The sequence below is a fragment of the Trachurus japonicus genome, chromosome 14 (genome assembly GCF_045865225.1).
Source record: "Trachurus japonicus isolate A0001 chromosome 14, Traja_1.0".
Lineage (NCBI taxonomy): Eukaryota > Metazoa > Chordata > Actinopteri > Carangiformes > Carangidae > Trachurus > Trachurus japonicus.
The window spans coordinates 13,460,542-13,488,534 of NC_140920.1; the positions used below are offsets into that span (position 1 = coordinate 13,460,542).

The window sequence follows — 27,993 nt, forward strand, 5'->3', positions numbered from 1 at the left end:
TGGTGACTCAGAGCTTCTGTCTCTGAGACTGTTTACTTTCACAGGGTTATTGAACACCCTCATGCAGAGCTATCTGACTTCACAAAGCAGTTTGGTAGATTGGTTACTCTGGTTTTCTTTCCTTTTGTGTCTCTTGTTATCCTCTGTGTGCAATGTGACGTGTGGGAGTAAGGACAGATCATGGCTTTTAGTTGTAAGGCCACTTACATTTGTAATTTAATACATAAATCAAACAGGACACCATCTCATGACTATCTAATCATACTGGAGAAACATGAACACTATAACAAACTATGTATTTAGAGGGTATATGCCCCCAAAATGGCACTTATGACAGTTAGTTCTCCAGATCTTCACAATAAAAGTCAGACACAGTTTGTTCAACAGGAGCCCCATTCCCTCAGTTTACACAGAACAAGTGCATTTTCTACAGTTTATATAAAAACACTGATATCGGTTATGTCTCACATTATTGTTTCCCTGATTAGTAGATTATGACTCTGCTTAATTATAGTGACACAGACGCTACAAATCTACACTTTCTGCTGCCAAAAAAAGCTTAGTGTCATAATATTACAACAGCAAATCACAGACCTGAGACAGGAATACCTTAATTAATCCCTTCATGGTCTGTGTTGCAGTTAGTACATTTGGTCTCGGTGGACCTCAGCAGTTCGGATCTGATGTGTTTTGGTCTAGTGATATGCCTGAGAATACAGAGTCTCAAATTTATGCTTCGTGGTGTCATTCCTGACAGGGGAGAAAAGAAAATGGTGGGTTGAGGTTTTGGTGACAACTACGACGACTCTAATGTGAGTTTTGCACTCTTAGTCATGTGATTTGTAAAGCCTCATCTTTGTATCCTAAGTGATATCAAACACTGAATATTGATAAATATTGAATAACTGAGTAATATTCGGGATTTTGAGAAATGTAGCCTACTTATTCGCTTTATTAGGCTACCGTCAGAAGTAGAAATAGCCTACCAGCAGCTAGTTTAGCATATTAGCAGGTGGAAACAGCTAACTCAGCTACATTTGAAGATAAAGAAGATAAATGACATTTAACATTTGTTTAATCTGAACAAAAATAAAACTATCATATTGTGGACTATTTCTTGAACGTTTTTTTTCCCACCAAGCAGAGCCGGCTAGCTGTTTCCACCTGTTTCCTCTCATTGTGCTAAGCTAAGGTATAAGCAGCTGATGACTGGCTCTAAGCAAAATAAGTGTATTTCTCAGAACAGTTTACCTGTCCCTTTAAGACATAAGATTTTTTACAGTTCGATGTAACAGGTTGTGATAACTTATAATATCTGTCTGCAAACAGAGACGTCGTCCTGGCGTCTCAGTGAATCAAGTGTCAGAGTGGGCGACTACTACCAGCTGCTGGGCGGACACAGTGTGCAGGATGCCCCGCCGCCCGTCACACATAGTGTTCACGGTGGTTGATGAACACTCGGTCTGTCCCAGTCTGGTGACACACCCACTCCAGGCGGGACAGCTGCTGCTGCTGGCCGGAGCCCTGTTGTGTCCTCTGTGGACCGGGTCTCGTTTTGGGGTTAGGCTGTTGCCCGGCGTCCGTCAGCTCATTCCTGCGGTCAGCTCTACGAGTCTGCACGTGAAGAAAAAGAAAAAAAAAGATAAAATAAATCATCACAGGTTGGAGTGGTATCATTCACATCCAGCTGCTGTTCTTATAGTGTCACAAAATAGTTTCATATTCAGTTATTCAGTAAATCTAGACACACCCCAGCGACAGCAAATACATTTGCTCAGCAGGCCTGTCTAGAAACGAGCCATAGGAACTTTTTGAGTCTCGAACACCGATTGTGTTCACCAATCACAGCGCTCTATCTGTTTAGAGAGTCGCTGGGCGGGCTTAACGCGATGACGACATACTTGCGACGGTGAAAAACATGACAAGATGGCGTTGGCAAAGGAATCGTTGAATCGGCGTTGTCATTTTCTTTAAAAGTTGAGCAAGAAACTGCACTGAAGTCATTCATTTCGAAGAAGGATGTATTTGGGATATGGGAAAAGTATAATCTACGTCATCCTGCTCTTTGCTCTGATTAGTCGTAGCGCTGCCTTATTGCGTGCAGAGGCAGTTTGAAAGACAGCCTTCATCCCGCCCCCTGGATTGAGCCGAGGTCTACCGGTTGTTGCCAGACTATACATTTTAATGATATAGTCTGGCTTGTCAGGCTATGATTCAGTGATTTCTCATGTCAATTATATAGTTTTCCTTCAAGGCGTCTTTTGAGTGAGACTCCAAAAAGTAGCTACAGACTTATGAAGGCTTGGGTTGAGCTGAGAACACAAATTATTTAAACTATCTTCCATTTTAAATGAGTACAGCCATTAAGCCTCCTACTTAAAAACTGATGACACTGGTCAGCATGTTTGTTATTACTTCCTGTTGTGACTCAGTGGTGCTCATTAGCTTCCCGGGTGTTAATGTTTGTGTTCTAAGTATGTGATGATTCAGATACTCATAAATATCCTGCTACGAGGTGTGTGTGTGTGTGTGTGAGTGTGTGTGTGTGAATGGGGGTTGGGGGGGGTTACCTGACAGAGCCAGGCCACTTGTGATGTGTGGACACCCAGAGGAACAGCCGGTGCTCTCTCGGCGTAGGGAGGAGGCGGCTTGTGTGTCGGAGGAAGGTCAATCCTTCAGAGGGGGAGAGAGAGAGAGAGAGAGAGAAAGGGAAACAGAAATCTCAGTGACCGGAGATGTTTGCCTCCACAGACGCCTGAGAGAACAATTGATTTTTTTTTTTTTAAATGGCAGAATAATAATGTAATGATTCATTTACTGATTATTTCTGCTGGGTACAAAACCAATCACTAACTAAAACTGAAAGAAACAACAATTTAAAAGTCGACCTTTAAAGTCAAATGCTGCTTTTTTTTTTTTTTAAAAAAACAACAAAATCACCTGGGTTATGTCATAGTGATGTCATCCAGGTTATCTTGACTTGGCCTTGGTAATTTGTAACAAATTTATGACATAAAAGCGCTGCATCAGCCCCTGTATCATTGATTTTGACCATCTGTCCCTTGTAAGTCAGCCAACTTTTATGGAAATACAATTACTGAATCAGCCGAGTGTCCCTTTAAGCAGTGGTATCCTGTGACACTAATGGCGTCACGCCTAAATCAGCGGGGTTTAGGATGTTTGACAACCTGGGGATCAGGGTGATGGACGCTCATACATAATACTACATCTGAACATCTGTGACAGCTGGTCCTCTAAACCGCTGCAAGACGCCGAAGTCAGAGTCATTCTCCCGTTTATTAAAATTCCCCGTCCACTACTAAGCTGAAACCCAGAAACTGACCTTGGCCATTCATAAAACGATGCCATGACAGGCATTGATTTTTCTAACACTGTATATCACTTGATGCGGTGCTTCTCTTTCATACCTCGGATGAGAAGTGGTCAGAGATTACAGTTAGAGCTCTCAGTGACCTGCTGTCCTACACTCACGTCTGAGTGTGATGAAGGAGAGGGACGCGGCCTGTGTGTGTGTGTACACCCCGCCTCCCCCCAAACCCCTCCCCCCTCCCCACTCCCCACTCCCCTGTCGTCCCACTGGGACTTCCAGCCACGGTCACACTTAAGATGCTAAGTTTGTCATGGCATTGACCACAGACCAACACACGGCTGGATGTACTGCCCTGTAGTGTCAGCACTGTGAGGCAGAGCCCACACCCGTGCATGCACTGACGTTAAAGGGATAGTTCAACATTTTGGCAAATTCGCCTATTGCCATAATCCCTGTAGTCGCAGGTGTAATAGGTTCATTACCTTTAATTATCGGTGCATGTTGTTTTGAGATCCGCGGGGCAGAGACGCAAGCTGCTCGGCCAACACAATGGAGGTGAACGGTACAGGTCATCAAACTCATCAAATACACAATCCAACAACTCCAAAACGCTCTTGTGGACAAGTTGTGACCTGCACATTCACCACGCTATGAGATAATTATGTATAATCATGTAACATTACGACACATGACGCAAATACTCAGAACTACTTGCACTTTTGAAATCACTCATCCCAGCAGCCGTGTCTGGGATGTAGTTACGGCTATGCATTTGCCTCCAAAACAACTCTGTCTTCGTAAAGTTACATGATTATTTCATGGCGTGGTGAATGTGCAGTCGTTTTGCAGTTGTTGGATTGTGTATTTGATGTGTTTGATGAGGGACTGGGGACCTGTACCGTTCACCTCCATTGTGCTCGCTGAGCAACTCGCGTCTCTACCTACCTACTATGACTGTAGAGATTATGGCAATAGGCGAATTTGCCAAAATGCTGAACTATCCCTTTAACTATTTGCTCTTCAATTACTGGCCGTGGTTTTCTACTGGTGATCAGACAGTTAGTGGTAATTGCAGGTGAGCTATTTTCACCAGTTACTGTTACATAATCAGTCAGTTTGAAACTCACTTTGAAACATGCACAGGAAATGTCTTTCAAAGCTCCCTGAAGAGGGCACCGTCGCTAGAGCTGGGATGCATTATTCAAAGGAGGTGAACATGTTGTGTATTGTAGCTGACTTACTTGCAGTTTTTTGCGGATGATTTACAATAATTAATATTATCATTGAGATACACTTGAAGTCTAGAGCTGCACTTCCCTGGAGTGACTGTGCACAATGACACGCTAACAAGGATGGATGAGGGGGTCAAGCTGCAACCTTGCAGACATGGTTCACAGGTTCGAAGTAATGACTGTACGATATGAGGGAGTAGGTTGATCAGCAGTATTGGATATCGGGTATATGAATGGATATGTAAAGTACACATTTGCTTTGTTATGTGGACATAAATAGAAGCAGAGCCAATCAAAATAAAGCCTCCAGATTTCATCCCTCTGCACATAAAAGATCCTGTTCAGTCCTGTAAGTTACCATCTGTCGCATTTATTTAGAACAGACACAAGAGACGAAGACAAAAGAAAGAGCAAAGAGCAAACACACGCACACTCACCCACGCACACACTCAGTTCCTAGAGACTCACTCTAACCTCCGTAACCATTACCACTACTTGCATAACCCCTCACCTAACCTAAACATAACTTTAAAACATTAAATGATTCATGTTCTGGGAACTCGCTTTTGTCCCCATAAGGCAGAGATGTCCCCAGAACGGGACTGTGTAAATAGATTTAGGTCCCCACAACATGAGTAGTTCCTATACACACAAACACACACACAACACACATACACACACACTCGAAGGATTCTGGCAGAGTGTGACCCAGCTTCTTCTGTAAATAATTTAACCTCAAAGTTATTCTTCTTTGCTCTAACATTAACATGAGTGCTGCTGCTGCGCTATAGGAACAGACGGAACAAAATAGGACAGAGGCTCTCTGCCAACACACCAATTATCTGCCACCCCTCAACCTTGTCCCACACCCTCTCCCTGCTCCGGGGTGTGCACCACCACAGCTCTCTCCACAGGAGTGAGGAGCAACTCCCTGAACCCAGCGATGGGCTTCAGTCAACCTCGCGAGGTATCGTGTCATTAATTAACCAGCCGAGCATGTTCTCTGCAGCATGAATTATTTGTCACACTTACACTTTGTCGGTGAAGGCTGGAGGTGGGGCCTTGCGAGCGGTGAGGATCACGATGATGAAGACGGTGATTAGGAAGAGAGCCAGGACGGCGCCCATCACGGCTCCGGCTACGGCGATGGAGTTTGACCTCTCCGCCTGAGACTGGTCTGAGACAGAGCGACCGCAAACACAACAACATCAACGAGAGAGAACAAGGGAGACACTCATTAGACTCAAAGGTCAGACATGGTGAGTCAGTCACTTTAACAAAATAAGGAATTTACTTAAAAACAACCAGTTCCTGATCCACAGTTGTGTTGTCCCCTAGAGGCAAAGAGAGGAACAGCCACATCTTTTAGGGCGTGTCCATTTGTGAAGTTTAACTTTTATTTTTTCTGTTTGAGTGTTACATGTCCGCAGTCCTGAAAGCAGGACCGTTGCATAGGGGAGAAAAGTAATGACAATTCTAGGGGCCCACAAAAGACTGATTTTATTTTTTACTAAATTCCTCTTGGGGGCTCTCAGGGGTTGGGGGCCCACTTCAGTATTTTTACAGGGGGCCCAGAATTCCTAGCAACGGCCCTGCCTGAGAGACGGCTACACTGATACATCCACAGAAAGAGGGGAAGATGGTTTGACACCAACCCAACACCTCACCCTCGTGGAGGATCAAAACCTGATGAACATGAACACGCTCTGATGTAGTCGCTGTGGTTGACCAGGGAAATAAAAACCACTACTTATACTTTGCACCCAAGTTTCGGCATAAATTCAACCAACAAGATATGACTTGTTAATTAATTAGACAAATTGTAGCCTATTACCTTTGATTAGAGCCAGACTAGCTGATCCCTCCTGCTTAGAGTCTTTAAGGTAACATAAGATAAGCTAATTGCTTGTTTAACAGATTTCAGTCTGATATTGTTTGTTAATGAACTTTTAGCATGAAAAAAAAACAGCATATTTCACAACATCTTTCTTAACAATTAGTTTGACCAGTTAAAAACATGACAAACTACAGTATGCCCTAAAAATTACCATTGAGTGCAATCATTGTCATCCGAGTCTGAGCTTTATTTTGTGTGACTGTAGTTTAGCATCTTAGCTTTAAGTGTTTCTTGTTTTGTCCAAGTCTTTGTTGTATGTTCAGTTTAACTGTAGCTTGTGTCCATAATAGGGATGTGTGGCTGAATTCAGTTGGAGGTCCGACTCCTGCATATTGAAAATAATTTGTTCATTCGTCCTCACACATCTTCAGCTTCACCCGTCTATCCATCCCCTCATCCATCTCTATTTTGTCCTGCCTTGGTGCTTTGTGTGTGTGTGGACTTGCAGATGAAGTTGTTAATGTCTGTTGAATTAGCTTTGTTAGGACCATATGCCTGCATATGATCCAAGATGCCCACCGAGGGGATTAGGATTAATTGTGATTAAGATGCATTAAACTCACAGAAGAGCGCGTTTTGGCCAATCAGCAGTAACGTGTAAAACTGTGACTGTGGGACACTGAAGGAAACAGAGGACAAAAGGTGACAGGAGGAGAAAAAAAAAGTGTGTAATGGTCAATTCCAGTTGATTTAGCTGTTGAGGTGGGGAAAAAAATCAATAATGTGCTGAGATGAGAATCCTAAATAACAGTGCAATTATGATGCAGATTGAACAAGCTGAGACTTCTGAGCTCTCCCTCTGAAAGCCACTTCTTCCTCTTCATCCTCCCCTCCCCCCTCTCCTCTCTTCTGCCTTCATGCCGTCCTCTAACAGTTAATAACCGTTCGATTACCTTTGATGGCTGCTGAACTATGACAAGAGTCTCTCGAGTTGCTCAAAATGCCTTTAAAAATGCAGTGCGCTGAGCTGAGCTGCCTGCTCTGATGCCTGATGACAGACGATTTCTCAGACGCTCATAATGTGACAAGAAATAAGAAGCTCTTTAAACTCTGCATGCAAGAAGCACCTTCGTCAGTTCATAAGAGTGAATCATACAGGAGCAATTTACTTGATATGTTCAGTGTATGAAAGTCTTGTGAATGGACAAAACTGAGGTGTGCGGCTTGGGTAAATACATTATTAATCACCCAGTGTTTCTTACATGCTTTTAGAAGTTGCTAAAAATAAGATTATTTGGAACAATGATGTGCATAAATATATTCATGAATGCTGTGTTTTGATATTTTTTTCTCCCATTTGAACATTTCATCGGTTTAAATACCATCCACTCTGGAGGGGGCCTGGATTAGGGGTGTTAGCGGTGGATCAACTGTCCCCACACTGGGATCTGGCTCCGGCGTCTCTTCCAACTTTAGCACTTCATCACACACACATTCACACACACACACACATTCATACACACACACTCATCGCTGCTGTGAGGCCAGGAAGAAGTGCATGCTGACGCTCGCCGAGGTCAGCGTAGTAGTGGACGTGCTCTTCATGAATTAAACACAGCAGAGCACCTCGGTCGCCTCGAATGAAGTGAGGGAGCGAGTGATGGCTACCCCGGCACCTCTCAACCCCACCCCCACACCCTAAAACTACAATAAAGGGGTCAAGGGTCAGGCAAGAGACCCTTACACCCCTCCCCAGTGGGACTAAAGGAGGATTAAAGCTGCAGGTTTTGTGTCATTACAATATTTTCAGCTCAATGGTGACAATTTGATCCCACTACTACTAGGGAGTTGATATCAAAGTCTCTCTCTTTCTCTCTCATAAATCGGCGTCGGTGCTGCATCCCCTCCACGCTGCCCGAGACGTTTGCTCGGTTCTTTTGTGTTTTGTGAAAAGTATCCTTGGAAACTGTTGTGTTGCAGCAGGCAAAAAAAAAAAAAAAAAAAAAAGCAAATCCACTGATCTTCTTCACAAGTGTCTCAAACAAATTCAAGCACTGCTGGCTGACATCATTACTGCTACTGAGCTGCTCCACCGCCGCGTGTTTCCAGACTGAGCATGCCCCGTTTCAAGGTCAGAATGACACCACAACCACAGTGTGACCATGATAAGATCTGAAGAAGACAGAGAGGTCAGCGCCGATAAAGACTTTCAGAGGGAAGCGTGTCTGTCATGAGGACCCGGGGTCCACGCTTTAACAGAGTCAAGGTCACGTCGGTGTGATACGTCCTTACAGCCACACAGAAGCGCTCTGTCTGCAGTGCAGCGGGACATAATGGGCCGTTTTCAATTCCAGTGGCTAATTCCCTCTTTCTGTCTTTTTGCCTTTTCACAGCAGCACATTTAACCTCTCTGCTCCACGCAGCATTCCTCTCCCTCCCTCTTTCTGTGGCCAGGTAAGAGCTTGGAGGAAGACAGTCTCCATCAGCAGCTCCAGATGAGCTTGTTGCCATGGGGACAGTCAATGGGCTGGAGAGTGGGGACTTTGGGCCAGACATAAACACTCGGCATTTAATTTTACCAGCTGGTAGACAGTGAGAGAAAGACGCAGGGGGGGTTGAATTCACAAAGGAGAGGAGCGGTAGGGGAGAGTGAGGGCCTTTCTGTCCTGAAACAAAAGCAAACTAGGACTGGTGAAGGGGGCACGGAGAGAGCAGAAGGTGCTGGACCCCCCCCACACACACACACACCCTCCCACCCCCCGACTACAAACACACCACTGGAGAGAGACAGCTCAGTATTGTCCTGTTGTAATTAATCAAACGGCAGAAGCAATAAATTAACCTCCAATGGATATTCAAGAGTAATGAAGATAAGGTGAAGTGAGGAGACGAGGTTTTGAATTACGTCATGTACGGCGTCCCACATGTGCGCACTGGATTTGGGGGAGGGAGGTGGAGGGTGGGGGACGGTTTTGCAGCATTATGCGTTAGGGAGCTGGAGATGATGTCATTTATAGAAGCACAAAGAGGCTGAGACTGAACAGTCTGAGAGTAATGGCAAGCTCACAAACCTCCAGAGAAAATAACTCACAGGTGCTAAGGTGCTTTATTGAACTAAAGTATCTCAAAAAGATTGACAAAATAATGCTCCACTGTTGTCACCCACATAAATATTTTTTTTTTATATCCCCTTCCAGAAACTTACATTTCCTTCTGTATATACAAAAACAAACAGGACCACAAGGTGCATTTAATTGATCATGTGAGACTGAAGTCAATTCTTCAGTCCTTCAAACAACAGTGATTCTACAAAAACATAAACCCCTGACAAATACCTATGAAGTAGAGATTTAACTAATTTTTTACATCAAAATTCATTCAAGCATTGACTTTTTGTGTGTGTTTTAATGCCTCTAGGTTTGCAAATATACTGCGTCATTAACTGTCGTCGTGACAAGGGCAGAGAAGTGAATATGGCACTAGTATGGAGTCCTCCTAACACACAGTATGCAGTGAAAAATCAAAACAAAAAGGTAACAAATGAATCTCATAGAGCAACAAATCAGTTGTCACAGCCAGAAGTAAACAATAATAATAAGAAAACACTTATATTTCTTCCTCTAGGTATCTAAGGCACTAGTTGTATTTCTCAACCCAAGGTAAAGATACTGATGACTGATCTCTATACAAAATGTCACAGTACAAAAGAACTTCAATAATCCAGGTGCAGGGCTGCAAACTGACAAGTGAAGCAAAAATATTATGTTGATTAGTGGGATTTCCATCTTAGTGCGTAGAGGCAAACAGGAAAAAGGGGTTAGGCATCTATCTGTGCTCCCTGTTATCCCCAGCATTTATGAAAAAGTCACCAGAAACACAGAAAGAAAAAAGGTGTCGGCAGCACCCCCAACCCCCAAAACATAATTATTTTCCAAATGAGGTTCTGTGGTTCACAAATAGCCAACTGTACACTTCATTTTGGACGCTACCATTCAAAGGTTCAGTTCACCCAAAAACACATTTTCTCATTTATGTGAAGTTTAAGCATTTATTAATCCAGTTGTAATAGTGTCTGAGGTTTAAAACTCCTCCCCAATACAGTGAAGATGGATGGGATTTTGTCTGTGGTGCTGAGATTTTAAATTTTCCACCCCTTTACAAAATACTGTCCTTGTTTCTTTGGGTGATCCACACAGTAAACATTTTGTTTTTTTACTTGAACTACAAAAGAAATAGTTGTGTAGATTATCCAGAGTGACTTAGGTAAAGGATATTGTAGCAGTGGGAAATCTCAAAACCATGAAACATCAAACCAAACCTTTCTAGCAGACAGTAAATTAATGTACTGGAGTGAACCGAAACTTCGGGTAGTTATTGGACTGGGAAGTCAGAAGTCCATGGAGATAAATTAGTCCCATTTTACTGCACAGCATCCGAACCAGCATTTGAAACAACATGAACTGCAGTGTCGGGATCACATTCTCTGCTTCCAAGTTACAGTGGCACATTATTAAATCTCACCATGAGAATCGCAGCCTATTCACGCCACAAAAACCAAACCCTGACAAATAATTAGTGCGGGTTCATAACAATATAACTAATTCCCATTTTGACGACTCTTACTGTAATATTAAAGTGGCCTTAAAGCATCTTTTCATTTCTAGTTCAGGCTACAAGACCCTGTATACAACAGTGATACGTTAGTCATTAATATAAGCTAATAATCAGTTGCTAGCTAGTCAGTAATACTTATGTGAGACACTGTCATCATATTTATACATACAAGTCAAACAAATATTTGGCATCTGGCAGCAAATACTGTAAAGGTGACCAGACTGTTAAAGTTGGCATGTATTCACAAACACTAGTGTACATGAAAGAAACTGTTTGATCTCCTCCATGCAGTCTGGTGAGCAGTTGCATGTGTTGAAATACTTAAGGTTTTATCTGTGTGTACCTGATCACATACAAAAACTGGAATTTTACTTAAAACTCATAATTTATAAATGTAAAAGTGCCACTCCTGAACTCATGGTGCTTCATAGCCCAGTGACACTTTCACCTCAGGTCAATCGCCTGCAACATTTGAGCATCTTGACTGGCAACGACATGCGGCTGGTTACAGATGAGTACAGATGTAATTATGAAATCCAGCCTGGAAACTTTTTTTTTTGTTTTTTGTAGAATTTTACAGCAAAGTTAAGGATAATTTAAAACGATACTTTAAATGATCAGTGCAACAAAATATTGTCTGTCCCTTCTGGTGAGTCAGCACTGGGCTGTGGGTAAAAAAATCTGAGTGGAACCAGAGGTGACGGCGCTGACTCATCCGTCACAAAAGACCTGATTTGCCTGCATTGTGTACATTTTACTGTGATAACAATAAATGCTTCAGTTAAAAACAACTGGTTAGCATGATTAAAGTGTGCAGTTACACACACATGGATAAGACACAATAAGCCTATTAATGCCTCACATTGCAACCATTTCCTGTTTCTACAGATTACTAGTGGTCGTGAAATTAGTCCATGTCGTGTACCGGCTGCACTCTTGAATGGTTTCTTTGTGTGACAAAGTACGTTCAGACTAGGAGGCCAGTGCATGGTGGCTGCCATACTGTAGCCTACTTTAAACAATGCCCCTGCTCATAATACTCTTGAATTTCCAAGAGCCCTGGTTTGACGCTAGAGTGCAAATTCTCAGAAACATCCACTGACAGACGAGACAAAGTGTTTGTGGCTAACAAAAGGATGACTAACCTGAAAACATCAGCGACTCACACAAACAGGTTTAAAAAGGTTAAATAATAATATCCCGACTTCTTTTAACTTGCACTCGACGGCACTCGAGTGTTGTGGAAAAATTTGCATATCAAAGCTTGACTGTATGGCAAACCCAGTCTGTTGTTACAGTGGATTCTGCTGCTTCCTGCATGCAGGCAGACTTCCCTGCTCGCCCGCTCTCCATCCCTCCCTCCTGAGGATAAAGGATGAGCTGAGGACATGCAGCAGAAACGCTCTTCAGTTCCCCACTCTAGGCCGTCAGTTTTAAAGGACACTGCTAAGACAACAGTGGTCTGGGGTCATCCTCCAGTCCAAAGCTCTGCCTTCTTGATCATTTACATCAAGGGCAGACTTTTCTAATAGAGGACAAACGGTCTGATGATCTGTTTGCCCATCATTAAGTTTTGCAAAAGGCAGTGCAATATTTTGTATGACCGTGAGTGTGGAGAGGTCACTACACAGGGAGTGTAGTTGACACAACTCAGCTTTAGAAAAAGGACCTGTGACCATCTGAATGTCATGGATTTATCTCCGACCCAGGTCCCGTACAATGATTGAGTATCGGCCAATCATATTTAGAGGTCTTTTAAATGAATCGGTAAGATCGATATCAACACATACAAATACAAATAAACAGGCGTCCAAATGAGGTTGACTTGTTAGAAACAAACAAAAAACTGTCTTGTAAGACAACCATATGTGATGTCCAAGCCCCCAGGGCCTCCAGTCGACTCATAGACATTACTCATGTGAAATAAATCGGCAGTCCGTGTAGTAAGGCAGAGACTGCACACACATCATGATCTTTTGTTAGTCTCTACACACACAAACTAGTGACATGCCCACTTCTTAGGCATGTAGCTGTGCAGTCCACAGTCTGTCCCCAATGAAGAAAGAAACATCAAGTGTCAACCAGGACGCTTGAACAAAAAAAAAAAAGGAAAGAAAAAATGTAATTACAGAACTGAGATTAGTAGAGGTGTGCATGTGCGTACAGAACAGAAATGATGTGTTTCTTCCTAATTTAACAAATGAAACCCTCTGATTACTGTTGTTCTCCTGCTCCTGCAGAGCCAGGGAGCTTGTCAAACGTACCACTCCCTACGTGAGATGACTGAGCCGTCTGTGTGGGAGACATAGTCTCCCTCTGGCCCGCTATCGTAGCAGTCGTCTGACAGGTAGGGGGAACCGTTTCCCCGCGGTTTGGCTGAATGAGGGTATCTGTTTTGCCGTGGACTAGAATACTGTGTTGTGTGTTCACGGTGCTGATTTTGCTGATGGCTGTGTTGTTGACTGCTCTCCCTCATCGCCCTAGTGTAGCCGTTAGAGGGATACTCCTCTCCGTTATAGTCGCTATGGTGACGGCGGTCACGCTCTCGTTTGAGCTGGCGGTCGCCCCACTCTTCCCGGTCGTGGTCTCGATGGTAGGAGCTGCTGCCAGCTTTGGTGGGGTGGAGCTCGTGCTGCTGCGTGGGGGCTTTCTGGAGGTCACTGGGGCCCAGGTACTGCTTGGTGTAGTAGTTCCCGTGGAAGGTCTGCTGTTTCCGTAGGTAACAGACACCAACAAGAGACAGCAGTAGCAGAAGGAACAAGGCCCCGCCCACTGCCCCGCCCACTATGGAGCCAAGATTACTCTCAGGAAGGGCTTGAAGTGTGGGGGAGCTGAGGAGGACATGGCCTTTATCATCCACTAAGGTGGAGGAGGCAGAGCCAGTTAGGACAGGAGCAGTAATGGTGGAAGGCATGGTGGGAGGATCTAATGAGGGGGGAGGAGGGTGAGGGAGGAGCAGAGAGTGGAGGGGAGAGATGAACAGACAGAGAAGCAGATAATGTCAATGCCAACTACATTAGGATTTCACTAGGAAGGGACAGGTTGACGAAAACATTAAATTAACTATCACACATACTAAACTGTACAGTGCATGCTCATAGCAGTGCTGCACGACTCTAACACTTCAGAACTTGTAGCTGCACGTCTGTCATTCACAGTGATTGATAAAACTTAGACATTTTTAGTAAAATGCGTTAATACAGTGGTTATTTTAGAGGATGGACAAATGAGAGAGTTTGTCACAAGCATGAGCGGCATGGCTTCAGTTAAAACAAACAGCACTAGATTACCAGCAATGTTTTTAAGTCGTCACAACTAATATCAAATTTTCATCTTGTTATATCATAGTTTCTAATATTCTCCTTGGATTATAGCCACCAGTTGCAATAATTACCACTTTAAAACGTCTCGAAAGACTATTTTAATTCTGAAAACAAAATACACGTTTCGTTTCATTTTGGTCAAAACTGTCCATGTTGTCTTCAGATCAACTAATCAACAACATCATGTCAGGAATCTTTACAAATCCCTAAAAAAAAGGCCAAATGTGCTGCATTAGCATTTATTTCTCTAAATATTCTCAGAAATTTTATTTGAGCACAGTTTCAGGTGTCTAGGCACTGTTTTGTTGTCAGTTTCCTTTATTTGACATGACTACACTAAAAGACAACAACATATCTCTGGAGGTCTTGAGGAAAAGTAAGAGCAAACCACAGGCCGCTGAGGAAATCAAAGACCGAACAAAGCATATGGTACACAAAACTAACACATTAGAGTGAATGGATTTGGGAGCACCTACAACAAGGACACAAAAAAAAGTCTAAATCTAAGGGGGGGGGCTACATGTAAGTCAATTGAAATGTATGATTTGTTTCAACTGCAGCAGTTGTTTAACTTTGGTTCCATATCCACTGTTCTTGTTCAGTAATTAAACTATTACATATGTTTTTGTCCTTATCAATCACCTACCCCCAAAAAGGAAATTGAGGTTAATATCTATGTTATGTTTTAAAGGGATAGTAGCATTTTTTAAAGTGGGGTTGTATATTTTTTAAAGATGGTCTGTTCACAACACTGTATGTTGTAAATCTCTGGGCAGGGCTATGGGCTGGCGTTGCAGAGAGTCTTCTACTGCAATTAAAGTACTTAGGGGGCTATTTGTAGATCATACAACCCCACTTTAAAAAAATGCTACTATCGCTTTAATCAATCATCTTTGGTGAAATGTCACACAAAGAGGTCACATTACAGAGTCACATTATAGACACATTACAACACCCTCAAAAAATACTCAAGGGTTAAATGAAAACTGTGAGGAGTGAAATAATTGTGTTTTTTTAACATGAGGAGAGACAATATGGAACTGAAGTTAATTGTAGAGACATGTCACCGTGTCGCTCCACCTCTATTGGAACGGCTTAAAGTGAAGTGGCTTTAAAGGTGACTTCCACACAACACAAAGGCCAAAAGCCCATAATCAGCAGGAGTTGAAGTAATGGAAAGAATCTAAAAGCTCTAATGGTGCTGCCAAATTGCTCTGCCACTGTAACCTCAGTGCCAGGCCAGATGCGAGAAAAAGTCACAGCTGAGAGATGGAAAACATGAACCCAAAGGTTTGTGGGCTCTAAGTGTATCAATCGTCCCGCTCCATGCAGAGGCAGTGAACTGACATATGTGAGCACAGCCACAGCAACATACACAACCACGGGCGCACCAACACGTGTAAGCTTATGCATGCCCGTACAGGTCCTCTCAAAGGAACATGAAATATGGACGATAAATAATAAATAGGAGTTGAGAAGAACTAGTTAATGTTTTATGAATCTGGGACATCATCTCACAGTCAGGCTGCAGGGTTTCGCCTCTTACTGCATGACACATGCAGAAATAAAAGAAACACAGAAAGGAAGCGAGAGAGATATAAAAGAAAATCACATCATAATCAGAACATCATTCAGGGAGCGACGGATCTTATGAAACCAGAAGAGCATGCTCATCATACACAACACAGAGACACATCACACACTTAAGACGCCAAGCCAAGAGGACAGAGCAGAGGCAGTGCACTGAGGTCTGAAGAGGCCTTAAATATTTGCAGCTGTTTGGCCCAGGAACTTCCCCTTTGAACATCTGGAGACCTAATGTTAATCAGGGCTAATCAGCCTGCAATTAAGACTGAACCTAATATTATCACTGCCTACACCCTGCGCCACGGGTGATTGCTTTTTGACTGTCAGTATGTACAGACTGGACGAGAGTGATACAGTGTCACATTTCAGCTTGAAGGACAATGTCACAGGCAGCGATACCCTCTATGACGTGCGTGCACGCACATCGCTTCCTAAGGGAAGAGGAAGCAATAGGAGTCAGCTGTGTTCTCGTGTGCGTACTCCGCTCACCTTGTATGAGAATGCGCACGTCCCGACTGCGGAGGTTGATGTCATTGGCAACCTCACACCTGTAAACTCCGGAGTCGTTCCGCTGGAGGGGACGCAGGAAGAGCAAAGTGCTGTTGATTATTTCCGCCCCTTCTGGCATTTCACTGTCCAACCTGTGACACACAAGAGACACAAACATTTAGACACTCAAAGACACGCACTTGAAATACAATAAAAGCTTTAAAGTAAAGCTAAAAGTACTTTACAGTACAGTCGCTTATCTTCTCTTTGATCACCAGTGAAAACTCGGAAGAAAAACAGAAAGCGAGACATACACACCTGATCCATCTGAAGTGATGAGCTGGTGGGTTTGCATTGGCTTTACACGTCATTTGAACATTTTCCCGACCTACATACCAGTCTCCATCGTAGCCCACGACTGTAATATCAGGAGCGACTGCAGAAAGACAGAAAACAACAATTGCTGGAAAATCAACATTACTGGAAACCTACAGTAATTAACAACCGTAGAAAACTGTTGAGCTGCACACACACACACACACACTGCTCTGTGTTCACCACCACAACAAGGTCATAACCTGGTATATAGGTGGATTTTCATGCTTTAAAAATAGTTCTGCTGTGATATACTACTGATCCTTCCCACAGGGACTTTCCATCAACAAACAAACCAACAAACAGGGAACTATTTGCCGAGTCTGTGTACACAATTATACAGTATTGCCAGACTGTAGAAAAGCACGCAGTCATCATTTTCATGCTATGATGGGCCGTACAATTACAAATCAGATCAATTATAATCTTCTTTACTCTTCATTTCCTAGTTATCAAGGAGTTTTCACAGGCATTATATCCTCTGATAGGGTCTATTTATTCATAGAAAGCTACACTATTACAAAATGCAGGGTCCTGTTCAACGGCTAAAAGTTTGGTAGACTTTATGTTACAAAGATTTTTTTTTTTGCTGTGCTGCTGCTGCATACAATGGGGAATGGGCATAAAATCCTTTGTTACCATCTGTCACAAAACAGCAAGTCAGACCAAAGTGAATGCATCTGTCATTTTCAAGGAGGTCATTTTACCCCTCTCAGTCTATTTGTAGCTCATACAAAGAGACCAATTTGTGTCCCACAACGTACAGACATGTACTCTATCTATTTATCTAGAGGGGCTTACTGATGGAAAACATTTTCATTGGACATTTTAGGGGTGCAAACGACTTTGTGCTGACATAGAAAGCCTTTACACTTTGAAGAGAGGAGGAGTAATCAGGGAACACACTAAGGTCATCCTGTCTTACACCCCAATTAACACCTGTAAGGAGCCTGTGTGGATAGTTCTTGATTTAATCTCTGTTAATTGAGCCGTTTTTAAACTGTTGACCTGCTTCAAATAAATCAAACATCTACACTGGAAAGGAAAGATCTTCAGCTGTGTGCTGCTGGAAAACAAATACCTATACTCCTTCCTGTTCTTTCTGATAAATAGAACATTAATGCATTTAAAGAAAAGAAAAGAAGCATAGTGTTTGGCCTCATCATATGACAGCTGGGCTTGGACCTCCACAGCAACTTTATTCTGATGTGATCAGTCTAAATTGTGTATTTTCTTCTTAATTAACAATTTTTAAAATGTTTTATGCCCAGACATCCATTACTAATGCTTGTTGTTTCACTGAAGTGTTACATAAAAGCTTCACAGCAGGACAGAATCACTATAAATCAACACATTCACTAAGTCTTCCAGCTGTTAACATGTTAATATTCCACAAAAGCACTTATAAAAGTTACCCACACTGCACATTGAGCTGGTAGGGGATCCTGAAGTCACTCTGCAGAGCTGGGTGGCGGACCACACAGGTCAGTGTGTGGCCTTGGACGTGGCGTGTGGGTTGCCAGAGGTAGCGCACTTGTGTGCTGGTGGTGCCGTTGACTTCGTCAAATAGCTGCACTTCTGACTGGCCGAAAAGGTTGGACTCCCAGGACACCTCGGCAGGAGGCCGGGCCCGCTCTGCGATACAGGTGGCCACCACAGTTTCATTGCCACCATCGATCAGGGCAGTTGAACCTGCAGACACGTAGACCTTCGGCTCCACTGGGAGAGAAAGAAAACATATGGACGGATAAATACTAAAGTCTTTCAAGATTTTTTGCAATTTTCTCTTAACCAAAACCCTTTTACGACATCTTTAACCACATTTTCCTCAGCTCTGTCATTCCACTACAGTCAAGTCTGAGCCATCATTAGCAGCTCTATGAACCTCTGTGGTTAGAAACACATGCCCTGTGTTTATGAGCCAGCAGTTTTCAACCAGTGATCCAAACGAACATAAAAAGTGTAGTCCCTTCAGTGAAATTGAAAATACGGGGCAGGGAGCTGCTGTTGCACTAAAATTGATCAACATGTCCATTAAAATAAGAACTAATACTAGACACAGGCTAAATCAATGTTTTCTATGCTGTAACGTTGACTGTTCTCCCTCCACTGCTATGGAGTCTCTCATCTCACAGGTTTATTTATAATTTATACATGATTGTGCATACATAAATACATTTATATCTTGATGATATCTCAAAAGAATATTGATATCAGTGCTGTGATTGATGATCTCAACATATTGTCCAGCCCTGTCAGCTAACAGAAAGCACTGCCAGACCCAGATCTGCTTCAATCCCACTGCTACTTTTATTCCCAGTATAATTTAATCTGTCAATTATTTTCTTATTAAACTATTACTCACTGTGGTGTATGAAATGTCAGAAAATAATGAAAAATGCCAGTCACAATTTCCCTGAGCCAAGATGATGTCTTTAAATGTCTTGTTTTGACCAACAAACAATTCAAACAATAAAGATATTCAATTTAAGTCACAGAAGACATGCAAAATATTCACATTTGACAAATATTTAACATTACATGAATATATACACTTGATATACACTTACCGAGTACATTGACGGTAGTGGAAGCTTGGTTGTTTCCCAGGGGAAATGTAGCGACCTTGCAGGTGTAGATGCCGACGTCAGCAAAGCCCACGTTCTCCAGTACGATGGTGGCGTCGTGAGAGGAGGGCGAGCGAAAATACAGGCGATGGCCGAACTCTGGAGGGATAGAGATGCCAAACCTCGGGTTGTAGACGGCCACTGTAACGGAGCCTGAAGGCAGTCGGCGCTCCCAGGAACTCTGAGTAAGAGTTAGGTTGGCGCCCACCTCCACCCTACACTCCAGCGTCACGTTCTTCCCCAGCACGGCGCTCACCCTCTGAGGCACCACCACCTGACTGCAACACACGCCTGACAGAGAGGCAGAGAACAAAATAAGACTGTAGCCACATGCAATGATGCTTATTAGCAAAAGTTTGGGAGCATTTAACACCATTAATCAATAGGGTTGGAAAATTCAATGCACATTCATTGCACCTTATATTTTTGAAACACCTTTAAAATCATTTTAGTGACCTTTTTTAATTTTTTAATTTTAATTTTTAAAAATTGAAAGTCTACATAATTACAGGTTGAGTTTTTTTTAAATCAAGTATTGAGCGATGAAGAAAAAGCACTGAGAGTTGATGGATTTAAAATTAATCTGTCATACTGTTGTAACTGTTTGTATTAGAGACATAGAATGAGGTCAGTTAAGGCTCCTAGATCAATTAATTGATTTAACTGAAATAATTGATTAATATGTGATGAAAAATGATGTTCGGTACAGAGCCAATTTACACGGTAGACAAATATATCTTTTCTGGTTGCAATAAGTAAGTACTGATTTATTCTACTCAAGACTAAAATGTCAGATTGGATTATTAAAAAATGAAAAATATTTCACATTTGTGCAAGATCAGTAACATCTGTGGGTTTCAAACTCGACTCGGAGCCTGATACCACCACAGAGGGGGCTGAGCTTCATGAACAAATAATGCACAGCTGACTGTGCGACTGTACTCCATTGATGAATTTGTTTTGTCTCTTAAGCTTTCCTCCTCCTGACCTGAATTCAGGAATCAAAGCAGGCTGCCTGTATGTCCTTTGTCCAAATATAACTAACCCATGCACTCTGTCACCTGCGCTTGTCAGAAATGTGGCATGTCTTGAAAGCAGGAGCTCAGCATCGTGTTGAGGAAAGTCAAAGGGATGTGAAGAGAACAGACTGCAACCGGCAGGGAAAAAAAAAAAAAAAAAAAGAGGGGAAGAGATATGCTAACATGAGGATGACATCATCGCAGAGAGAAGAAAAAGAGGGCTGCGTGAGGAGAGGCGAGAGCAAAGTCACGTATGAAACGCAAGTGAGAGGAAATGTATGTCCAGGATTCCAGCAAACAAAAAACAGAGGAATTAAGTTACTGATTTAGAAAAGAAAATATAACACCGCCAGACTGCCAAAGCCTTCAACCAGATCACTAATTGCAACAAGCTGCCAGCAGGAAGACATCATCATAAATCAAAACCTGCTGTGCTGCTTGGCAACTGACTTCAAATATTCTATTGTTGTTTTGCCAAAAACAGCTCTGTCTCTGGCCAATCACCCTCTGAAAGGCCATGTCCTCAAATATTAATACTGTAGAGGGAAATTTCCCTACCCCAAAAGTATGGAGAACAAATGTCTGTTTTTTTTAATATTTGTTTTAGTCTTTATTTAATTATTTATCTGTACTGCCATTGAACTGCTTTCTGTGAGAACACCACACTTATTTGACGACGGTGCCTATCGTTTATTTCCCCAGTTTTCATCAACGTTAGGTTCAAAGGTTAATTACAAGGTTAGTTATCACAGTTGTTGACAACGACAGTACAACTGATAAAAGGAAATCCAGATTAGTGTCCCAGCTAAACCAATTATAGTGGGACTCGTGCCAAATTTTGGAATAAATATTGTAGATTATATTTGAAATATTTATTAAGTCACTTGTACAGTTCAGTGATTGAGACAGCAAATAATTGAGCACGTTTTATGTGTTGGCCCAGATGGGGCTGTGAATAAATATCTGACACACACGACAAATGTTTAATTGAGGATATAAGTCTTGATAGCATTTTTTTTTTGGCAGAGCAGGCGTCATGAGTCATCGTGTTGCTCATAGTGAGAAAGGGAAGCAACAGCATCAGTGCAACAGCAGGGACATGTTTGGCTTTGGAGGCTGGGGGTACACTAATCCAGATTTTATGCGATATTAGGACAATTAACACACACAGAGTTTCTGTAAATCAAATAAACTGATTGCAGAAAGTCAGCACTGAGTTCAAAGTTTACCCAGTCTGAGTTGGATATCAAGTGAATATCTTCAAAAGTTTCTTTTTGGTATATTTTTTCTGTGTTATAATCCATCAGTACAGAAGAAACATGAACAGAGGGTGCTGTACTGAAAGGATAAACTTTGAAGGTACTCATTTGATTTGACTGACTCAGACTGCTGAAGCCTCATATTAGCTTCAAATAAACTAAAGTGTTACTCAGAGCAAAGACTGTGGATTGCACCCACAATCATTTGTATTTGAAACGTTTATGAAAAGGATCTTTTAATGGCCAGTCTGTTCACATTAAAGCGAGCATAGACTGGTACAGTGTACACGTCACTTGACTTGTAGTTTTAAGATATTATGAGGAAAAGTATCCTATGAAGCAATGATCACTTTCATTTCTAATGGTGAATCAAATACAGTGTGGATGGGGAATTAGTTTCATAAAAAGTCCTCCATTTCTTTAATACATTGCCTCATGTATTTGCTTCAAGTTATTGCCTCCACTAGAGCACAACAAGGGTTTCACTTATTACTGGGAAGGCAATATTGCTGCTAAGTTGCTTTTGGAGATGTACCAGCTAGTTTTCTCTGTCAAACCAAACTACGATGAAGCTATACCCTCTATAATCTGGACCAATCTGGATCTGCTTTTCTCCGGAGCTCTAGCAACAAAAGGTCAGTGAATAAAAACATAGCAGATTATCGAAACAAAATCCTGAAAGGCTAGATGTAAAGGCCAGATGATCGGGGCTTGAGGCACAGCTGCTTTGTTGTGACATCACAAAGATGCAGAGTTCCTGGCAGCTCATTTTAAAGGTGAACTATTCAAGTCCAGTCGCTTTTCCGCTGTTTTGCTAACCCTCCTCCCGGCCATGTGCATTTGTCTTCAATGAAGCTGACGAGAAAGCAATCAATGGAGCAGTGGATAATGGTGGATAATGTTATTTATCATACATGTTAGGATGTGTATATTTAACTGTCATAAACAAGACGGGTTATGGGACACCGGGTTGGAGGCACTGATCTTGAAAGGTTGGTTTTCGGCCAAGAGACACTATGTGGAAGGCATAGAGCCTCCATTCTCCCTCGTAACAAGTTAGAAGTCATTTATTAAACATGACAATTACTCTAAAGCTGTTTGTTAAAGGTAAAAATGTAGCATAGTTAAGGTAAAGGTAAAAATCCTGCATAGTTCCTCTTTAAGGCTCACAATATAGAATTTAGACCTGCTTTTACAATATGAAAAAGACATGAATATCTACCTTTATACAAGTCTTCGCATTTTTATAGATTTGACAACCAACAGTTACAAAGTAGATGGTTTGAATGAGCCACCAGTTGAAGAGCCAAGCTGAAAGATGTGGAGGTTTTCCTTCTTAATTACTCCCATATCCCAAATTTCACACTACACACAGCTCACAACTTCCTCCAAGGAGGAGTGAAGCTGCTCTGCATATAAAGGGATACCCCCGAGCTAATGTTTGCTATTGGCTCCGTTGCTCAAGTTAATTAGCAAGTGAGCCCCAAACAGTAATCTCAATATGAGTCATGAAGTCAGGTGATCACATAAGGAGACGGAGAGCTGGGAACACATTTGAATAAAACTAGTACTTAATTGCTCAGACTGTGCGTGTAAGAAGAAATGCCCTTAGCAAGGTATTTAACAGCCACTTCTTAAAAAAATTATTTGGAAATAATTTACAACAGACACAGATACAGTAAAAGATTTAAACTTTCTGAATGAAAACACAATGCATACTATTTGTGAAAAAAAAGGTTTGTATGAAAAGGAAATATGCAAAATGCCACACCTTAATACAGATGGTTACCAGTGCACTATATGCTGTGAGTGAGCCTTTACTTAAAGCAGAAAACCACTTTAACAAGATGTAGTGATGTGGGGTAGATGCCAAGAATAATAGCACAGTTAAGAGGAGAAAGCATTTGACCTGTAGTGTATACGTTGGAAGAGGCACGGGGACGGTATAAAATTTTACTGGTGACACGAAGACAAGCTTATATAAGTGTGCCCTCGTTTCTCCAACTCAGAGTAAAAACAGTGATGCGAATAAGGGCAAAGTCTATCTGATCTTATATGCAGCGTATCTTGATATAGCAGTAACAGTGTTCTCTCGCTTCATCTTGTGCTTTCAAAGACAAAAAAAAAAAAGAGAAACCGCTTCAACTTTTTGCTATCCTTATATCCTCAAAGAGAGCGGCTAGTGTAAACACTTTCATTTTGGTTTGCAAATGTGACACAATATGTCACAGAAACACACACACACACAGTAGAAAACAGATTATAGATATCCTGGCATCAAGGACACATTGCTCCCTGGGGACACTGCTGCTCATTCTCACTTTAGTCAATATTACCTTCACATGCACCACTTATGTGGCAGCAAGTGTATTAATATGTGTGTCTTGCCAGAGGGCAGCATGTCTTGTTAAAAGTGGAAATCAGAACATAAATGGGGATGGTGTTAGGGTGGAGGTGGCAAAGCCAGCTGTGCAGAGCCGGGCAGGGAAGCACTCGATGGTCATTTGACAGATTGGTTTTATACGGCCGTCATATCTGCTTATTGCTCTGAAGTCGTTCAGACAAAGTCTTAAACTGAACTCCTTTCCAATGACCTGTCAATCTACACAGCAGTTATGTACAAATGTAAAAGGTAAACCAGGAAGTTTCTCACCACTAGTGGCGCTATGGAGCAATGTCTTGCTGAGCTGATGTGTTTTATTCCCCCTTTTGTGATCTACTTCATAGTGCGCAAAGATACACAATCACATGGTTGATGTGATAAAAATCTTAAAGTAAGTGCAGAGTAGTGTTTGTGTGTGTGTGTGTGTGTGTGCGTGTGTGTGTTTTATAGTGTCACACGTTGCTATGAATGCAACAGGCAGTCCATAAAGGAGCAGGGAGGTCCACTACAGTATCTGATGTGTCAGTGAAATGAAAGACTTTCAGAACAATGAGACTAAAATATCCAATTAAAATGTTGGGCATATTCATTTTATGATGTTTAAAAAAAGATAATAGTGCCAAAACGTGGCATCAACGGTATGCAGCTCTATAGCCGGGATTAGGTAGCTTTTGTTTTAATACAAGTACAATTTCCAAATGCTTGTATTGGAGTTGTTCTCAGTCATGCCATGACTCTTCAACATTTTTCAGGCCAAGGACCCCCAAACTGATGGAGAGATGGAGCAGGGACCCCCGATTATATTGTATGAAATTGTGTTTTATATTAAACTGTGCACAGATTTGTGCATTGGATACTAAGCTATTCACATAATACACAGGTTCATATAGATTTTATTTTAAACATAGCAGCTACAGTGAGTAGGGGGCTGTACTGCCATTCATAAACAGACCTTGTTAACTGATACCAATGCCAATATTAACAGACAAGCTACATGATGAACTGACGTTTTTTATTTTAAACATAAATGTGGAAACAAAAAAATATGGCTAATCAACCAAACATTTTGCGACCGCCCTGTAGTGCCTCCACGGACCCCCTGTTGAAGACCTCTGCTCTCCAGGGGTTCCCAAACTTTTCAGCCCGTGACTGAAAATGTAATAAAATTTGCACGTAACTCGATCGATAATTGCATTATCAGTTTTGGAAAAAAAAGACCCACCTAAAAATATAGTAAATTCCCAATAATGTAATAAGGTATTACATTATCTGTAAAAATGTTATTACAATATCAGTCAGATAATTTTGATTACATTATTGGTGAAGTCATTACATTGTTGGGTTTTATTACATTTTTTTTTATTACAGTTAAGTGCAAATTTTATTACATTTTCAGGAAATTATTACATTATAGGGTGCTGCAACCTCCCAAATAGTGGTGCCATGGACTGGCAACCCCCACTGTCCCCGAAAGTGACGTCACCTGCGCACAGACACACGCATCCATTGACGAATCCGAACATGGGGATTACGACTACAGTACACAAAAGAACAGAACAGCCTTACAACATAAGGATATGATTTCATATAGCTATTCGCTTTAGAAGAAGAATATCTCAGTCAAAATAATATCCATAAACCGTAGTAGGCTACTGAGTAAACATCTTGCTGTGCAAATTTACATTTTGGGAATTACTACTGTATGTTTCAGCGAGAATCTCTCCTAATGAGTTTTGGAGACGGCCACTTGGAGATCATCTATGTTTAGATGCGGTCTGTAAACGTGTAAAGATGAGGAGGAAATTTTATTTGCATGGGTTTATTTGAAATTTTAACTACTACTTCTATCTTTTTGCGGTACTTCTAATAATTTTCAAATGTTATTTGATTTCTGGAAATAATCTTGCGATCCCCCGGGGGTCCCGACCCCCACTTTGGGAACCCCGCTCTAGACAAATGCTTACATTGTCCCGTGTCTGCTGGATGTGAAAACAGATTAAAAATGCAAAATACAAATGCAGCTTTAATGACACATACAGTGTTAGGAGGAAACAGTGCTAGTTTCCCTTTAAGGCCTATACGTAGACATAGTAGCTATAAGAATGTGTGCATCCACTCTGCATTCAGCAAAGGTACAAGGTCAAACCCCTCACTGACATACACGGCAGAGTAAAACTGAAGCTAGTGAAATGGACACCTGTCTCTGCTCCTTAACTTGAACTCTCTGAAGTGGGTAAACAGACTGTTTAGGAGTGGACTTAAGGATCCTGGTAAAAGCAGGACAGAATGAAAGGATGTGCAGTAAATAAATAATGTGGTACAGGCCAGGGTCTCTAGTTTCTCTCCACTTCCACGGCGTCTATGTAGTAGCCTGCACCGTCCAGCTCTGGCAGCGCGGGTCTGCTGCTGAGAGGAGGCTTATGGGGGGCTTACCATCCCTCTGTGTGTGTGTGTGTGCCTGTGGTTGAGTGGGTGCTTGTCATTCAGGGTGCCCCCTTAAATTGTGAGATGCTAGTTCATTCTGATCTATAGGGATTTTTCTGGATGCAGTTTGTGATAGTGTTTGCATTGAGCTGCATTACACAGAAAAATGCTCGGTCAGCATATTAGGGGGACCTTTTCTTATCTTTGGATGTGGTAAGAGAAAAAGTGTGGGGGAGAAACAGAGATCTTCAGGCCTGATTCACTCATGACTCAGCGAGGGTTATGCGTGGCTGCAGTCGGGACACTAAATTATCTCTAAACTTAAAATTTGGTGTAATTTTCCCAAAATGTATTTCACGAAGTCTGGCATCATGAGTCATAAAATGATCTTAATTTAACTGGTTTCTTATTTGAATTAGTCACTTCTGACTTTAGATATGTTTTTAAAAGGAAACATATCCAATCACTATTGCAATATTCACCCATGCATTTTCTAACTTAACATGCAGACTTGAGAGAGAGAGTTTGAGTGTGCCGTTTCATGCTTTTTTTTGCATATTTTGTACACATTGTATGGTATTACAATAGGGCATAGGCCACCAAGTTAGTGAAGAGTAATTCAGGGGGAGTTGGTGAGTTGCCCACCCCGCTGATTAAAGCATAATGAGCTGAGGCTCCTCTGCAGGCACATGGAGGCTGACCCTCATCCCGACCTGGGAGGCGCTGACATTTAGCTGTATCTTCCCTGGTGACACAAATGTAAGTTCCCCAACAGTTCCCTTTGACTTACCGTAGCCAAAACGTGACTTAAAGATGAAAATGTTTCTGGAGCTAACATGGCTGCCTGCCACTGACTCTGCAATGACCCAAGTGTAGGTTGGTTGGGTGTGTGTGTATGTGTGTATATATATAGGCTATATAACTGAATATCACTGCCTGAGCTGCTCGGCGGTTTCTATGGACTGTTTCTATGGCAGCCTCGGGTCGCACCATCATCCGCGGCGGCGGTGCTGGGCTAGCTAACGCTGTTGAAGTGAACTTGCAACCAAGTTTCCTTTTTTTAGTCTTTAAATGACACCCGGTAAACTTGCTAAAACTTCAAACTTGAAAATGCCCCTTCAAAGCTCGCAGGTTATCATCACTGAGATTGATTCCCCCCCACCACCACCACGATGCGCGATGCACTCGGCTCTCTCTCCCTCTCAAAACTTCTGTGTGCCGTTAAGTAGAGCAAATAAAATAAAACTAACACCGCACAGAAATTTGGTTTACTCACCTGTAATACTGCACAAAAGGTGAAACAGCGCGACCTTGGCGTGCTGTCCGAGGAGGTAGCCCCGGTGAGAGGACGGTAACATGTTGAAAAGCAGAGTCGCCGCCTGCCACAGGACCCAGGCGTCGGCTGCATGCCAGTTCAGCGGTATGTGCGGAGCGGAGGAAGCTCCTCAGCAACAACTCCGAGCTGCATGCGGACTGTACCATCTGGCGGCGCG

General features: G+C 42.2%; 1 protein-coding gene across 2 annotated transcripts; it reads right to left on the reverse strand.

Annotated features, from left to right (window-relative positions):
• Nucleotides 1-192: 192 nt before the first annotated feature.
• Nucleotides 193-27,979, reverse strand: nectin3b (nectin cell adhesion molecule 3b). 2 transcript variants are annotated; one of them, XM_085797670.1, is made up of 8 exons: nt 27,777-27,979; nt 19,359-19,706; nt 18,208-18,507; nt 16,732-16,849; nt 16,414-16,565; nt 5,596-5,740; nt 2,571-2,673; nt 193-1,614 (listed from the first exon to the last, which is right to left on the reverse strand). In XM_085797670.1, exons 1-8 carry the CDS (start codon nt 27,856-27,858, stop codon nt 1,426-1,428), a joined length of 1,437 nt encoding a protein of 478 aa, XP_085653796.1. In that variant the 5' UTR covers nt 27,859-27,979; the 3' UTR covers nt 193-1,425. The 2 variants fall into 2 exon arrangements, with proteins under 2 accessions (XP_085653796.1, XP_085653795.1); XM_085797669.1 differs by lacking the exons at nt 193-1,614; nt 2,571-2,673; nt 5,596-5,740 and adding an exon at nt 9,486-13,939 and having other exon boundaries at nt 27,777-27,974.
• Between the last annotated feature and the right edge of the window lie 14 nt (nt 27,980-27,993).